This window comes from Pyrus communis, chromosome 9 (assembly GCF_041283825.1).
Source record: "Pyrus communis isolate YQ-2024b chromosome 9, ASM4128382v1, whole genome shotgun sequence".
NCBI classification, from domain to species: domain Eukaryota; kingdom Viridiplantae; phylum Streptophyta; class Magnoliopsida; order Rosales; family Rosaceae; genus Pyrus; species Pyrus communis.
Window position 1 is genome coordinate 27,661,904 of NC_142573.1, and position 18,822 is coordinate 27,680,725.

The following is an 18,822-nucleotide window of genomic DNA, read 5'->3' on the forward strand; positions in this document are numbered from 1 at the left end:
AACCAAAGGACAACGCGGTCTTGTCGTAGATCTCAGTCCAGAAGTTTCCAAGAACTCTTCGGTCTGCGTCTGCCGAAGCCATGGGATTTTTGGGTTTCATTATCTACTTTCACAATTTAGTCCACCCAGCTTCACCTCTCTCTCTCCCTCTCTCTCTGAAAAACCAAGAAAAAGAGAAAAGAAATGGCGAAGGAGCGCAGAGTGCTGATGGTATTGGGTGACTACGTCGAAGACTATGAGGCGATGGTCCCCTTTCAAGCTTTGCAGGCATTCGGAGTCTCCGTCGACGCCGTCTGTCCTGCCAAGAAATCCGGTGATATCTGCCGCACTGCCATTCATGAACTATCTCCTGCTCACCAGGTGACCTCACCTCTCTGCTTTTCATAGTCAATTAGTCATACTACACTCTCAATTCCCGATTGGTCCCTTTCTACTTTGTAATCAAAGCACGATCAATTAGGTGAAAGATTTTATTGTATTGTTTCTGTTTTGATACAACTTGTATGGGGAGGGGGGACCGTACTCGGGACCTCGGGGGCAATGGTTGAAAGTTATGAACCAACTGAGCTACAAGTTGCTTGCTTTAGATGGAATGATTACGTAACTTGAATTTGTAAAACCCAAACAAGGTATTTGCCCCAAAGATTGGAATGGTTACAACTCTCGCATTAATTTGGTTTGGAATGGTTACAACTCTCGCATTAATTTGGTTTTGTCAACCAATGAATTGTAGCCCTAATTTATAGACAATAGGGAGAAAGTTTACTATTCAGTAGATTCACTCTATCAGGTTGACAAATTTCAAGATGTAGCATTTATATTTGGTTGCATAATTTCTGATACCGAATTTATTTGGTGTGGTAGAAATGAAATGCAAACATCTACTCAGTTGAGATTGTGGAATTCTCACTAACAACTTGATGCTAGTTTGTGTGGAAGGGAACAAAAGCCAGGAGGTTTATTAGAGTGTTTGCTCGCTTGATATGAGCTCCATAACTGACCTGTAAATAGGTCGTGTTCAGGGGACAGATAGCCTGAACAAATTCTTGGCGCGATCACTTGCTACACTTGTACCTAGGTTTTCTGAATCATGATATGCTTTTCACTTGTACTGTATGCACAATTACAAATCTTAAAAGCTATATATATTTCTATACCCTTTGTTTTAATATGCTTTTTGGGGGTAAATGTGTTTTTGCTCTTGGTTGCAGACTTATTCTGAATCACGGGGTCACAATTTTACACTCAATGCTTCATTTGATGACATTGAGTTTAACAAGTATGATGGATTAATAATACCAGGAGGACGGGCACCTGAATATCTAGCTTTGGATGCGTCAGTTGTAGAATTGGTGAAACAATTTGCTGACTCTGGAAAGCCAATTGCCTCTATTTGCCACGGGCAACTGATCCTAGCAGCGGCAGGCTTAGTTAAAGGTCGGAAGTGTACAGCGTTCCCTCCTGTCAAACCAGTACTCGTTGCTGCAGGTGCTTACTGGGTGGAGCCTGAGACCATGTCCGCTTGTGTTGTTGATGGTAATATAATTACCGGGGCCACATACGATGCCCACCCTGAGTTCATTAGGCTATTTGTTAAGGCATTGGGAGGAATCATAACTGGTTCAGATAGGAGGATCCTTTTTCTCTGTGGAGTAAGTTCTATTTTCATTTGAAATGCAATGAGAAATATAAGTCTGTGATTGCATATAAATATATAAGAACGTGAAATTGACTATACAGTATTTATGTTTTGACGTACTTTGTTTATGACAAATGTTACGGTGAAGTCAAATCTTAAGCTGAAACAAAATAATTTACGAACATGAATAGGTGGAATGGTGTATGTTCTCTTGAAAGTGTGAAACTGATTAATTTCTTTGTTTGTGCATATACATGAATGGGAATAACGATAAACTTAAAATATGATAATTGATGGAACCATCCCTTGACAATTTATTTCGAAAAAGAAAGGGGAGAAACCTGGGTAGGCTTTACCACATTGTCCACAATTTTGGTGTCAGGTTTCATCAAGCATTCCTATGTGTATAATGTATGCAGCGTTGCCTGTTGCCTGTATGCTTCAGTGCTCTGCCTATTTGGGTTGTGCTTCACATTAGAACACTAGTGTTTTGCAGGTCAATGTGTGAATTGTGAAAGTAAAACCAAACATGTATACCAACCACTTTTCAGGTCATTTGCATGAATTGTGTGAGTTATGGATATGGAACACGTTAGGTAGAGAACTCCTTTTACTTTAGTTAAGAGACTACTCCAGAATTTCAAAGTTTATTTTTCATCCCCTCTTCGTCACTGAAATCCCAGACTTGTCCCATATCCTGAGACAGTAATTGGCTCTTCAAATTCCAGACGCGACCCAATTTGTTGCTGTCAAATGTCATGCAACCAAATCTCTTGAAACCAGTCCTTTAATTATCCTTTTAAAACAAATCTTTCACTTTCAGAGCCTACCTAAACTTTTCCACTTACAATGCCAATAGTTAGAATGCAACAAAACATACCTTAGCCCACCATGTATGCTTTAATAGGCTGGTTTTCTAACCTCTCCTGCATCAAATTATTTCTTTTACTTGTTATTTGGAATCAAACTTACTGATTGTTTAACAGTGATAAGATGGTCAATAAATCAGGATTGACTCCTTTACATTTGCGTTTTGAAAAGAAATTAAAGGGGTTTGTCATTTTTTTATGAGCTAATTCTTATGTATGTATTGTTCTAGGCAATGATCAAAATGTTAGATTTCTCAGTTACTAATCACTTTCTCTCTTCAATATTTGTAGGACTTTATGGAGGATTATGAGGTAACTGTGCCCTTTCAGTCCCTTCAAGCTCTTGGATGCCATGTTGATGCAGTTTGCCCGAAGAAGAAAGCTAGTGATATCTGTGCAACTGCTGTCCATGATTTTGAAGGTGACCAAACCTACAGTGAGAAACCGGGCCATAATTTTACTTTAACAGCTGATTTTGAAGCTCTAGACGTCTCAAGTTACGATGCGCTTGTAATCCCTGGAGGTCGAGCTCCTGAATATTTGGCATTGGATGAGAAAGTTATTGCATTAGTGAAGCAAATTTTTGAAGCCAGGAAACCAGTTGCGTCCATCTGCCATGGGCAGCAGATTTTAGCTGCTGCTGGTGTTCTGCAGGTATGGTTACTGACATAATCATTTAAGAGAAATTCCCAATTAGTACCTCTCTTCCTTTCAGCAAGGCGCCTTTTTCCTTAAGTTTGATCCAAATTTCATTTTGGTTCATATTTTTTAAGTTTTTCAATCAAATTCGATTATTTCCTTATCTGATTAATTCATGTGAGGCTGTCAACCATAGTAATGTTTTTGCTACAACTTTCACGGATATTCGGTCAATCCTTATGATGCAACCAAAGGAGTTCCTCCAATAATTTGGTTCAACTGGAAACAAAGTGAAGCTGTAATCCCAGTTTAGGTAGCTTTATTATTTTATTGCTTCTGCGGCTCATTTTCTAATATGGGATATGGGTTTTCGGGGATGAGTTCCAGGCTGTTTTATTGGGATCAGTCCCATTACCGAATACGAAAGCAATAACATAAAGTTTCACAAACAATGACGCAAAAATCTTTAAGAATCCAGAATCAATTTTAAGCATATTAAAATTGTAGATTTTAAAATTTCAAATTAAAAAGTAGATGTACAAATACAGTGTGTATTTCTGTGTTTAGCTTAGCTTTTTCCTTTTTCTGAAAAATAAAAGTTTAAGTTCTAGTCTCCTGTTAGATATGTCAGGTATACATATAAGTGTACATAATATTGTGTTTTATAAGATAAAAAACAAAATATCATAGTTCTAAGACAAATGTGTTAAGACATGTATACACAGTATATAAATATATACTTATGGGCAATTGGGCATAGATAATGTTTATGTCAATGCTTAATGAAAAAGAAAAAGTAGATATTCTGTACTTGTGGTCGTGTACATTTACATTGTAGAAGGTAACGGAAACTATTATGCCCAAAACAGATTAGAGTTCAGATCTCTAGATCAGTATCTTAAAAGACGTTCATGAACTGTACCCAAAGTGGGCCTTGAGGCAGCAGCAAAACACCGTAGGTTTAGTTTAGCAAAACAAATTATCTGGGAATATTTTTTTTGCTTTAGCATCGATTTGAATTCTAGAACCTATCATCTGCCTAGTTCATCCTGAATGAATGAATGTTCTGACTTCTGATGGATGTGCCGATGTGATTAAGCTAGGGAGTTTCGTGTTTTTGCTTTTTGTTTGTGAGGTAACTGTGCCCTTTCAATCACTTTTTGGGCACATCGTAAGTGTTTATAAATGGCTATGTTTCAGGGAAAGAAATGTACTGCATACCCTGCGGTGAAGCTTAATGTGGTTCTTTCGGGAGGCACATGGCTGGAACCTGATCCAATAGATCGTTGCTTCACGGATGGAAATTTGGTTACTGGAGCAGCGTGGCCAGGCCACCCAGAGTTCATTTCTCAGTTGATGACATTACTTGGTGTTCAAGTATCATTCTAGCTGCATTTACCAGGTCAACCGCTTGTGTGAGTTATGTTTAACTATTATTGTGAAATAATAAGAGATGTATGCCATGTTCGACCAGAGAAGGGCGACATGTAAGTTCTGTCTAAGTTGATGTCTGTATCTACGAGGGCGTACTCTTGCTTTGATCTATGTATGCCGTATTTCCATGTAACTTCTTTCCTTCGATGGTTGCACATCTAACTGTGAAAAAAGCTCAGCCGCTCAATCTGTTGGTCCTATTGTCAAGCATATATATGTGTATATGTATAAAATACTCTCTGGCACAGTTAACCTCACTTTGGCCGATTGCCCAGTATCCCCAAGTGCGGTTTACCGAACCATAGAAAACGTCGATATGTACGTATATGTGTGGGTGTATTATGGTCGAAGACTCTGGAAGCACTAACTGGAGTGGACTGGACATGCAAAGAAAATTAGCACTGTTGTAACCTCAAATGGTCAATCTGTCGTTTGTGTAGACTGGAGATTAAGGAAGGAAATCCAGAGCCATGATGTCGACCAAACACTACGCCTTTGGCATGACCTATGTTATACTTTCTCTTTCAACTTTGATTTTTCGACAACGCATTGAGCTCCAAGCACCAACAACGAAGTTTTCTCTAAGACGTCAAATTTAATGGTAAGAAAACAGAGTAAAGATGCACGATGAACGTGTTATGCTATTTGTTAGTAAAGCAGTAGCAGCTCAAGCGTATATACCGTATACGAGTTTCCATTTCTTCTTCAATCATCCTCCATACCCCTTTACACCCTCGGAGTTGAATCCACCGAATTCGTTTGTATTTCTCTCTGGAAAAGAAAAACCAAGCAAGAAAAGTAAGAAACTAAAACGGAGGGAACGGAAAGGGAGAGGGGAGGAGGGTTGTGTTGCTGTGCGGCGACTGCATGGAAGAGTATGATGCGGTGGTCCGGTATCAAGCATTGCAGGCGTTTGGAGTGTCCGTAGACGCGGTCTGCCCTGGCAAGAAATCTGGTGACATCTGCCCCACCGCCATTCATCAACATTCTACTTCTCAGTTCTCACCAGGTCAATCAACCTCCTCTGTTCTGCAGCCTTTACTTCTATTAATTCATTTATTTGGATGAAAGAAACTGAGTGCTAGTTTTCCCGCTCTTTTAGGAAAACAATTAGCAAAAATTACTATGTATTTTTGCAATTTCACGCTGAATGCAACATTTGATGACACAGATTTTAAAAACTACGATGGACTCGTAATATCAGGATGGTGATCTCCTGAGTATCTTTCTGTGGATGCATACGTTGTAGAATCGGTGAGAAAGTTTTCTGACTCCAAAAAGCCAATTGCCGCTACTTGTCATGGCAGCTGCGGGCTCGATTAGAGGGGCGGAAGTGCACAGGGTTTCCGCCTTTGAGACCTGTATTGGTTGCTGCTGGGGCTCAATAGGTAGAACCCGTGGTCATGTCGTCTGTTGTTGACGGTGATATAGTTTCTGGGGTTACGTATGAGGTAATCCCGATTTCATTAGGCTTTTTGTGAAGGTACTAGGAGGCAAATAACTGGTTCGGATAGAAGGATCCTGTTTCTCTGTGGGGTAAGTTGTGCTTTCATTTGTTAATCTTTAACGTCCTAAGTTAAAACCGTAACGTTATGCTTCACGTTATTTGTATGTAGGACTTCGGGGAAACCAGTTGCATCCCTATGCCATGGCCCGCAGATTTTAGCTGCGGCTGGTGTTTCTGCAGTTATGGTTATTGACATAAGCTTTTGTTTAAAAAGCTGTTTATGCCTAACTTTGCACTATCGGCCCGTGTAATCATTCTTGAGCTTAATATTTTTCCTAGATATTACTACCAGTCTTAATTATTCTTAATTATTGTAGTAATTGTCTTGGAGAAATATATTATGAGCTTAGAGATGAGAACAAAACCGAGAGGAGTTGTTCAATAAGAAAGATTAATCGTCAGCAAAACTTCTCACAAACTTTCTGTGAAACACTAATTGCTTGACTAATCATCAGCACGAATCATGTCTGGTTAGACGGTGGGGTTGGCAGTTGACGGACGACGACTGTCTAGTTAGACGGGGAGTCTCTCAAGTTTGACTGGCTATCTATCTTTAAGTCTCAGCCGGCAAAGAATCCTTGATTCTTTCACCGAAAGAGGTCCCTTCATCAGCTTTCTTGGCTAAGTGGAGTGTTCTACGATCAGATATTCCAGGTTACATTCAAAATTTGGCATTCAGACGACTAAACTACTTTTACAGTGCATTTTGATACTGAGTCGATGAAGCTATGTTTTCACGAATATAGTTGAGGCTGTCGAACCTGGGGCAAAAGGCCCAGAACTTCATTCTAATATGCATAACCTTGTCTTCAGGTTATAGAACCCAAGGCGGAGAGTGTTCCTTCCTCGGCCGAAGTCACTTGTTATAGTAATCAACAGCGCATTTCACCACACTACCACATTCAAAGGTATTCGCCCAACTATGCTTGGTAGAAAATTGGCACGCCCACATCAGCGATCAAGCCACCGAAGCACATAGATAACTCTTAATTGATAGTCCTGCTCGCCATGTAAATTATGTAATTTATAGGACTCCACAACCTCCTTTGCTACCTGTCCTTGATCCAAGTCATCTTCAGGTAATTTTACGTATTGATTCTTCGTTTTCTAGTATTGTGGAATCTTCTCATAATCATGTTACGCAAACAAGGTTGAAGACTGGGTCTATTTATAGGCAAGATTGTTCTGCTTATTTGACTGCATGTTCCTTGCCTAATAATTTTTTATTGAACCTTCAGAACTATAATCTCTATTTATTACTGACAATGATATCAGTTATTCTGGTTATACATTCTTGACTAATATCACTGATGTGGAGGAACCGAGGACCTTTAGGGCTGCCTAGATCCTTGGTGGCAACAAGAAGTGAAGGAAGAGTTTGATGCTCTAAAAACTCAAGGAACTTGGGTTCTGGTTCCACCTCAAGTTGATAGATCAGTTGTAGGAAGTAAATGAGTTTATAAAATAAAGAGAAACTCTGATGGTACAATTGCTAGGTATAAAGCAAGACTGGTTGCTTAGGGTTTTACATAGGAGCAAGGAATTGATTACTTAGAAAATTTTAGTCCTGTTGTTAGGCATTCTATTGTGAGATTTATTTTGGCTCTTGCTACTTCTCATAAATGGTCTCTCAGACATTAAACATTAAGAATGCCTTTCTTCATGGAGATTTGCTAGAGAAAGTTTATATGCGTCAACCTCAAGGTTTTGTGGATCCTACTAATTTATCACATGATTGTAGTTTAGTCAAGTCCTTATATGGTCTTAAGCAGGCCCTTAGAGCATGACATTCCAAGTTTACAAGAGTACTACCTTCTCTGGGATTCAAAGTTTCCTCTTCTGATGCTAGCTTGTTTGTCAGATTAACATGATGGGGGTCAATATGATCTTGTTATTATATGTGGGTGATATAATCATTAGATGTTCTGATGCTAATTAGGTTCAATCAATCATTGGTAAACTTGGTGAACTTATTAATTTTAAGGACATGGGTGTTCTTACCTATTTTCATGGGCTTCAAATTAGTATCAATACAATGGAGACTTGTTTGTTAATCAATCTAAGTATACCAAAAAGTTAATTAAAAAGGCAGGTATTGAAAATTGCAAGCCTGCACCAACTCCATCCAAACCTCATTCTCAAATTTGCATCACAGAAGGCATTCCATTGGCTGATCCTACCTTATATAGGAGTCTAACAGGTGCACTTCAATATCTTACATTTACTAGACCTGATATATCACATGCTGTCAATGTTGTGTGTCAATATAAGAGTCAACCTACATAGTCTCATTTTTTTCTCGGTGAAAAGAATTCTCAGATGCCTTCAAGGTTCTTTACATTGTGGCTTGAGATATAAGCTGTTTCTAGTACTACTCTCTCAACATATGTTGATTCAGACTGATTGCTTAACATGTAAGCTGAATGTTAGCTCAGTTGTTAAACTAAGATTGGCAAGCTATAAATAGATTTTCTGTAAAATAGTATGGGTGGTTAATGAAAAGTTTTAAGTTCAGCAATTCTCTTTTCTTCTTCTTCAAGAACTCAACTAAGCTATTCCATTTCTTGTTTCAGAAAACCGTAGATTTCAATATAGTTAATAAGCCAGAGGAATATATACTAGTAGCTCTCCACAAAACGCATATTCTCGACACTCTTAATATGCTATCTTCTCCACTGCATTATATGAACCCTTCCATGTAAATAATATAGCTTTTATAGCTACAAACATGAATAATAAACAAACGTGCTTTACATGACAACCAAGTGTGAACATAAAACAGAAATTTCTGAAGCTATATTATTTGAAGAAGATAAACATCGTATCGCTGTTTGCTAAGTATGAATACGATCTAGTTCGGTATAGCTTACTCCAATGTAGTCTAGTACACCTCCACTAGACCGTGCCAAACAAGACGACTAGTCATTATTAATTTTTCAAACACAAATAGGAGCATAATCATGTCTCTGAATTCTTTTATTTATTTTACCTTGTAAACATCTCCGAAACCTCCTTCTCCTAGTTTGTTTTCTTCACTAAAATTTTTTGTTGCTGATTTCAAATCTTTATATTTGTAATTCACTGGTCCTTGCAACTCCGTTGCTCCCAATATGTCGCCTCTATGATCCGCCCTGGACTTTCTTGAGAGTTTAAAATAGAGAAGAATTCCAACAATGAGAAGAAGAATAAGACCTTCACCTCCAACTGCCACTCCAATGATTATGCCTTTCTTTCTTGAATTACCTCCTACAAGTATTGTTAGCATTATCGAGTTTGTTCGATTAAGGAATGAGCGCTGACATGTCATTTGGTGAACAAATTTGACAACCCTAGTAATATTGAAATACACATAGAAAGAGTGTTCTTCCTGCCTTTTAAGAAGTGCGCGATGTTCGTAGTCTGGTTATCAGACAAGAAAGAAGTACTAGAGTACCGCATGAAACAACCTGCGTCAACTGCCCTACCATCGGTATCTGGAAGGCAGCTCTGTACGTTGTTGTATGCCACATTCAAGCAATCTTGGCAACCGATCTTGCTAATTGTCTCGGCGCATTGTGCCACGCCGTAGACGGTTGCATTTCCATTACCTCCACTACTAACAACTTCGTTCTTAGTTGCTGCAAAGAAACCGTTGATTTTGGGTGTTGCAAGCTGAAGATCTACTAGCAGTGACCCAGCAGCTGCAGTGAATGTAGTGGCCTGTGATCTGTGTTGAGATTCCATGTAATCCACTTGAGCTCTTTGAGTGTTTTTGCCTGAAACTTATAGCTGTCGGAGAGTTTTATCCATCCTTCGAATTAGTGTCCTTGATCATGATAATTTGTTAAACCCTTTCCAATATAAGCAAATAATTTTAGTGGTTTCAGGCCAAATCATATAAGTTTTGACGTTAACATGTTTTGTAACACAATTTTCCACGTAATCCAGAAGATGAAAACACGGAGAATTTGTATATTATGGTTAAATATTATGAATAAGTTTTGACATTCCAAAAGATTGCTGCATATTCATTTCGGAACTTCATAGCCTTTCTTCTCAGTAAAATGAATTAACCAAGATTGTTTTTTCTTTGTTATTTGGTCCATTTGGTAATTGTTGAGTGACTAAGTATTGCTTACCGGTTTCAAAAAAAAAAAAAAAAAAAAAAGTATTGCTTACCAATTGCAACAGATCATTGCACTTTCAATTACTGGAGGTTTGAATGCTGTGTTATGGTGCATATATCTCTATAATCATCAGGTAAGAATGGTTGTCATGAAATTAATGCTTTTTAAGAAAGCTTTCATTTCGGCATAGAAAAATGAATTAATTCATTTGCAGAATGAAGATGGGGGATGGCGTCTGCATATTGAGGGGCCAAATACCATGTTTGTGGACTGTTTTGGTTCTTTATTGAACATTAGGATGTAAATAAATTTTGATATGGATGAGAATATATTTTAATATATTTTACACATTCAACATAGTTTTAAAACTCGTAGCATCGCGCGGGTTCAATTTCTGGTAATTTACTAAACTTCTAAGAATATCCTACTTTTACTTTATGTGATTTTATTTTTCTTTGGATACTTTTTGTTTTGCTTTCTATTTTTTGAATGTATGAAGCAATTTGTTTGCTTTAGTAGTCTTGAAGTTCAGATAAGCATAGTAAAGTGAAATTCAATAGTCATGAAGTTCATTAGTCGTTGTTTGCTAAATTTGAAGTGCCACGTAGAATTTCTTGGTAGAGTTATCAACTTAGTTTTTAAATTTGGGACCTTCATTTCACTATCTAAATCTAAAGACTCTTCAACCCACTCTTCAATTCCATTACTTGTTAAAATCTTTGTCTCTCTCTCTCTCTCTCCTCCATATGCATCCAACTTGATAATAATCTCCCTCCACTCCATTAAATGAATAAAATTTTGTTTTTTAGTGAAATAAAATATTGAAAGTTGTAGAATTTGTTGGAATGTAAAATTGTGAAATAGTAAATTTTAGTCTTCAAATTGTCACGCATGTCAAACAATATGTATTTGAAGAGTCGCATGTGTATAAGCAATTAGAGATGCACTAACTTAGTGCTCATAAGATAAAGTTATATATTTGTCTAGTCATAACTCGTTATTGGGTTGCATTATTATAAGTCAACAATGATCCCCACACCAACACCACATACAAACTAGTCAATTTGATCATTAAAACTTGTTTTGGTCAGCCACCATTGCACCAATTTTTTGTTAACCATATTGGGTCATTTGCGCCAATAATTGCCTTTTGAAATTTAATTCCACTAATACATATTATCTGAATGAAATGATATTTTTTCTTTCACACAAGTTCTAGCTATTTAATTGAATAAATTAAATAGAAAGAACGACTAAAATGAATGATAAATGCGTGAGATCAGCAAGTAATTGTGTATTTATTATTTTCCTATTTTAATTATCCTAGTTCAAGTGGTACTTATGTGCTCATTAAAAATGTGGCCGGCAGCAGCTTGGAATATAAAACCAGGGCATGGATTTTATTAGTTTTTTTCTTTCTAAATTCTATGAATCTTAACTATGACATGGATTGCCAGTCGGCAATGATGCATGCATGGAAATTTTAGTTGAAGATTCCAGAAAGAATATATACCTGGGCGTTATTAGGAGTAGTTGGAATCTTGAAAATGACACACCCCGACCGAAATCAAGGCATGTTGCCCGTCACGTGAGAGTGATGTAATCATGTGCACAGTGCAGAAGCAAAATGATAAAGAGAAATACGAATAAATAAAAACCAAACTACTAACAATACTAGCTAAGATAACATGCTAGTGCGAGATTAAGTGTGAAATACACATCCAGAGCATAAATAGCCTAAGTGCAGTATGACTGGACAAGTACTAATTAAATAACACCCAAAGGTGATCCTAAATTTGTGAAATCTGTCAGAACCACCACAGGAATCCTCGTATGCCACCAACGAATACTCCTACCTAGAACCTAGAGGGGCGCAAAACAGAAAGTGTGAGTGGGCAAAAACAAAGCTTTTCAAAATCATTTCATATCTCAAAAGTTCTAACCCCTCACCGTAAAATCTGTATAATTTCCCAAAAAATATAATATATATCTATATATACCACAAGCATGCTCGGAATAGCAAAATTCACCAATATGCCAAGTCAAATATCTCAGCATAAAATATATGTAAGCCAAGTGATATAAATCAATGCAAATGATATGTCAGCTAGAGTCACCTAACGTGACCTGTACGGCTCAAATCCACATCTCAACAAATATACCTGCACACGAGTCAGAACCACCTAAAGTGGTATGTACGACAGGACTGGGTGTAAATAAATATGCTTAAATGCTACGATCACATGAAGACTATGCGAATAATCGTGAGTCACCTACGAGTCAGAACCATCTATAGTGGTCTGTACGACAGGACTGTGCACCTAACTTGGATCTAAGATGAGTGTATGGTGCGGGAGGTGAACATCACGTGAAGGACTGTGCCCTAACTCTGAGCGGGAGCACTAACACCGGGGTGCAGGTTTATGAGCTCTCAACACATCTCACATAATCATCAATCTCACAACCATAATCTATAAACTTACCTGGCACTTACCTGTGCGTCTGCAGCACCAATCATAAATATTTGCAACTACTAATGCATGAGTAAAATAGGCAGATACTTTGCATGGCATTTCAAGACGTATAATCATTCAAACTCATTTTCTAGGAAAAATACCAAGCATATAGGTATATACTGAAAACCAAAAGCCCACTCACTGGTATGTGGAAGGGTCATAGACCCCGAGCCTCGATTGACTGCGCTCGTCCTAAGGATAGGTCTCACCTATATGCGAAACAACTATATAAATGTCAATTTAAAGCACATAAACAAAACTAGCTAATAACTTCTTATACATTGCTCAAATGGGGTGTTTGAATATACCAACGTGATCTACTCAACACCACGAACATCCCCATATTTTTCAAATAAATTTCCGACTTCTCACCTGCCGCCCACGCGCAGGCACGTGCCTGGCACACGAGCGGAAACCCTAACGGCGTTAGGGAATATTCCGTCCAAAAATGGAATATACTGTTATATATATACCTGACGCCGTTAGTATATTCCGTCAAAGTTGACGAAATATTCTTCGTCTTCTCCGGTGAGTCTTGCCGGTCGCCGCCGTCCGCTGTCGTCTGCAACTTGAATTTTCGCTGGTTTTTGGAAAAACTTCAAAACTTCATATCTTCTTCAATTCTTAACCAAATTCCATGAAATTTGTACCAAAATGAAGCTTACAATGAGTAGAACAAACCTTACCACTTAGGGGACCTAAAATCAATGGAAATGAGCCTGAAAAACCTTCGATATCTGGCCAAACCTGCAACTCGCTAAACGTGGGTTTCCCGACGTCCAAATCACTTCGTTTTTCTTCTCCGAGCTTCGTGAAGACATTCTAAAGCTTCCTATAACCTTAAAACTCCCTGAAAATTCCACGATCACGATTGCATGAACAATACCCAAATCGGAGCTCGCGAGAAACTAGGGTTTTTGAAGGTTCCATGTCCAACCAAAAGTATGGATCGACTCTTAAGCTTGCAAGGAGTCCAAAAACACCAACCATGATCACGATCTGCTACTGGAATGGTTGGTTTGAGGTTTGTCCATACGGGTTGTATGGAAATGGCAAGAAAATCCGAAATAGAGGAGAGAGAGAAGGGTCAACGGGAAAGGTATGGGTGTGTGTGAGTGTGTGATGTCCAGCTGAGTCACCAACCAAAAAAAACAAATCACTCATGACACCAACTAACATCTAAGGGCAAAATCGTCATTTCACGCAATCTATAATATAATTCGGGATGGGATGTCACAACCTACCCCCTTTAAGAAAATTTCGTCCTGAAATTCACATAACAAATACAACCCACTAGTAATCATAAAACAACATTAGATACATATCCCTCATCCAGTCCTCTATCTTCCAAGTGGCCTCCTCAACTGAGTGATTCCTCCACAAAACTTTCACTAATCTCACAGTTATGTTCCTCAGAACCGTTTCTTTCCAATCCAGAATAGTCAATGGCTCCTCGTCATAAGTCAAAACCGGATTTATTTCTAATGGTTAAGGAGGTATCACTTGTGACAGATCCGAAACATAGTGACGAAACATGGACACATGAAAAACATTATGCACTTTAGACAACTCTGAAGGCAACTCAAGCCTGTACGCAACTTCACTAACTCATTTGGTGATCATATTAGGTCCGATGTACCTAGGACTTAGTTTGCCTTTCTTCCTGAACCGTACCACACCTCTCCACGGTGATAATTTCATAAACACTCAATCGCCAACTTTGTACACCCTGTTAGTGGCATGTTTATCTGCTAAGCTCTTCTGTCGATCCTGGGCCGCTTTCAGGTCAGACTTAATCACTTGAATATTCTGAGTAGTCTCCTCCACTATCTCAGGGCCCTCCAAAACTCTTTCACCAACCTCTGACCAACATAAAGGTGTACGACAAGATTTGCCATAAAGTGCCTCAAATGGTGCCATACCAATACTCGAATAAAAGTTGTTGTTGTAGGCAAATTCCATCAAATCCAACTGCTTGTGCCAAGCATCACCAAATTGCAATATTGAAGATCTCAACATATCCTCCAACGTTTGAATGGTCATCTCTGATTGTCCATCTGTCTGAGGATAATATGATGTACTATAAAGTAACCTCGATCCTAAAACCTCTTGAAATGCCACCCACAACTTAGAAGTAAATCTGGGATCACGATCCGAGACAATACTAACAGGAACTCCATGATACTTCATAATCTTTGATATAAATAATTCAGCAAGTCGGCTTGAAGAATACTTCTCCTTCACTGGAATAAAATGTGTTGACTTAGTAAGCCGATCAACTACTACCCAAATGCTGTCATAACCATTATGTGTACATGGAAGCTTGTACACAAAATCCATAGTAATGTTTTCCCATTTCCACTGTGGAACGGGAAACGGCTGCATTAACCCAAAAGGCTTCTTCCTTTCTGCCTTGACTTGCTGACAAATGGCACACCTACTCACATACTCATCAATTTCTCTTTTCATACCTAGCCAATAATAAAATGGTTGAATGGTATGATACATTTTAGTACCTCCGGGATGCATCACATAAGCCGAACAGTGCGCTTCATCAAGAATTGCTTTCTTTAATTCCAAATTATTCGGCACATACATTCTACTCTCTTGCATAAGCATGCCATCAGTTTCTCGAGCTCTGAGATCTTTCTTTTTCCCTTGACTTCTGGCTTCAATTAACTCCTGGACTTCCTCATCATCCATCTGGGCTTCAAGCACTCGATCAATTAAAATTGGTCTAACTTGGAAATTAGAAAGTAAGGCTTCCTCCCGATCTTCTCCCCTAACTTCACTCCAGTTGATCTCAAGTCTGCCAGAAGAGGAACCTGACAAGCATACAAAGCGTTAATACGGCCTTGAGATTTTCTGCTAAGCGCATCAGCTACCATATTTGCACGACCATGGTGATAATCAATCGTGCAATCATAATCAATAAGCAGTTCCAACCATCTCCGTTATCGAAGATTAAGATCCCTCTGAGTGAAGAGATATGGAAGACTCTTAGGTTCCGTAAAAATCTTACATTTTTCTCTATAAAGATAATGTCTCCAAATCTTCAGGGCAAAAATAATGGCTGCTAACTCCAAATCATGTGTAGGGTAATTCTTCTCATGAGGCTTTAATTGTTGTGAAGCATAAGCAATCACCTTACCATGTTGCATCAGCACACATCCCAGACCATTCAAGGAAGCATCACTGTAGATTTCGAAATTACCACTATCATTTGGGAATGCTAAAACAAGTGCATCAGTGAGATAATACTTCAAATACTGGAAACTCTATTCACAATTATCATCTCACTCAAATTTAACCTTTTTTCTAGTCAATCTTGTCAGTGGCAAAGCAACGACCGAAAAATCTTTAACAAACCGTTTGTAGTATCCTGCTAAGCCAAGAAAACTCTGTACCTCAGTGACGGTTTGAGGTTGCTCCCAATTCTCCCCCGTTGCTACCTTTTGAGGATCCACCTGAATACCTTGAGCATATATGACGTATCCCAAAAATACCTTTATCAACTAATTCTTGCAACTGGATTTTCAATTCCCTCAATTTAGCAGGAGCAATTCGATAAGGAGTCAAAGACATAGGATCCGTACCTATAAGCAAATCAATAGTGAACTCCACATCTCGGTCTGGCAGCAATCGAGGTAAATCATCAGGGAATACGTCAGGAAATTGCCTGACTACTCACACATCCTCCACACTACTAGGAGCAACATCATGCAACACCACATGAGCTAAATATCCCTGGCAACCTTTTGATAATAATCTTTTTGCTCTCACGGCAGAAATAAAACAATGCCTCACCCCACTCTGCTCACCCATAAAAGTAACCACAGGTAATCCAGGATGATGGAAAGTAACTGTTTTCCCGTAGCAATCTATATTGGCACTATTATAATGCAACCAATCTGTGCCCAAAATCACATCAAAATCAACAATATCCAACGGGATAAGGTTAGCTGGCATAACTATATCATCCACCATCACTGGACATCCTGGATATACACAATCAACATAACATTTCTCCCTTCTAGGCATAGTAAACTCTAAACCATACCCTAGAGGTATAGGATGAGGTTGCGTCACTTGAGCAAATCTATGAGAAATGACAGAATGTGTAGCATCACAATCAATTAACACTTTAGCAAAGTGACCAAGAATATTTAACGTACCCATGATCAAGTCTAGTTTATTTTGAGCATCCTGCAGCGTGATGTTGTGGATATGCCCCTGGGTCTGCTGTTATCCACCACGACCTCTGTTAGTCTGACCACCTCGACCCTGCACACATCACCCCTGACTAGGCTGACCAGACTGCCTTGAAGATCCTGCACTACTGGAAGTAATCTCTCCTTGTTGGGGCTGTCCTCCCTGATACCACTGAGGTCCACTAGCTGGAATAAGAGGATACGGTGTATAACCTCTAGAATACTGAGGATACCCACTCTAATAATAAGGATTTTGGGAATACTGATATGGTCCTGGAACATAAGGAACTGGGTAACCCTGATAATGGTAAGCACCACCACGACCCATCTGACCATAACTTCCAGAACCTGGAACTTGCTGGATTGGCGCTAATGGTGGCAAGGAAGACTGCTAAGGCCTCTGCTAATTCTGAGGACAACTTAAAGCTCTATGTCTCATCTGTCCACATGTAAAGCATCCACTGCTGCCTCGTCTACACTCTCCAAAATGCCTATTGTTACATCTACGGCATAACGGAGCCCTTCCTCTACTAGCATCCCCCTGTCTCTGGAATCTAGGACCCCCAAAAAATCTACCACCTCTTCCCTGACTAGTGGCACTAAAACCACCGCTGGAAGAACTAGAACTAGCTCCACTTCGCTTAAAGCTCTGAGTCTTGCGAGGTTTTTGAGATGCTTGACCTTTACCTTTATCATATTTCTTCTAATTGCCGTCAGTTTCTTCTTCCTCACTCTCACTAGGCATATTCTCTTAATCCTTAATCCTCAACAAAATCTCATAAAACTTCTGGTGAGAAGCACAAGGAGTGGTGGTTGCCATAGAACGCCATTTCTTCTAAGTACCCAATCTGAAATAACGAAACATCTCAACCGGATTAGCAGCAACTTCTAGATCATAGCGAGACAAATCAGTGAATCTCCTGTAATACTCATTCGCCGTCAGCTTCCCCTGTCTCAATTGAGTAAATTCTTGCTTCTTGCGATCAATATACTCAGGGGGAATAAACCTTTTCTAAAACAATTGTTTAAACACTTCTCAGTCAACTACTTCCTCTGGTGTTATCGGATAAGCCTCGTGTTTCCACCAAGATGCTGGTTCTTTACCTAAGAACTATGTAGTCATCTCGACCCATCTTTCATAGGGAAGATTCCCTTGACTCTGCAACACTCGGAAAGTCTTTTCAAGATGGTCGAGCCACCGCTCTACCCATTCATGACCTTCATTACCCTCAAACTTATCCAACTTTAAATTATACATAGTCTCCAAGGGTGTCTTTTAATGAGGGTGGAGTGCATACTGAATAGCAGTAGCAATAGCTTCCCCTAACTGAGCTATATCGGGGAAACTAGGCTCAGCTAAATGACGTGGCTCTCTACGAGGCGACATAGTTCTCACAGAAGACACCAAAATAATTAGAATAATCACAAAATATGCAGGACTACCAAACCTAGGCTCTGATACCAACTAACACACCTCGACCTAAATCAAGGCGTGCTGGCCGTTACGTGAGAGTGACGTAACCATGTGCATAGTGCGGAAGCAAAATGATAAAGAGAAATACAAATAAATAAAAACCAAACTACTAACAGTACTAGCTAAGATAGCATGCTAGTGTGGGAGTAAGTGTGAAATACACATCCAGAGGATAAATAGCCTAAGTGCAGTCTGACTGGACAAGTACTAATTAAACAACACCCAAAGGTGATCCTACATTTGTAAAATCTGTCAGAACCACCACAGGAATCCTCGTATGCCACCATTGCATACTCCTACCTAGAACCTGGAAGGGCGCAAAACAGAAAGTGTGAGTGGACAAAAACAAAGCTTTTCAAAATCATTTCATATCTCAAAAGTTCTAACCCCTCGCCGTAAAACTTGTATAATTTCCCAGAAAATATAA

At 39.0% G+C, this 18,822-nt stretch overlaps 1 protein-coding gene and 1 pseudogene across 1 annotated transcript; both read left to right on the plus strand.

Moving 5' to 3' along the window:
• Positions 1-4,714, plus strand: LOC137738957 (protein DJ-1 homolog D). The gene is made up of 4 exons (XM_068478427.2): positions 1-360; positions 1,212-1,652; positions 2,800-3,162; positions 4,348-4,714. Exons 1-4 carry the CDS (start codon positions 184-186, stop codon positions 4,534-4,536), a joined length of 1,170 nt encoding a protein of 389 aa, XP_068334528.2. The 5' UTR covers positions 1-183; the 3' UTR covers positions 4,537-4,714.
• Positions 4,601-18,822, plus strand: part of LOC137740777 (protein DJ-1 homolog D-like) — a 26,719-nt pseudogene continuing 12,497 nt past the window's right edge.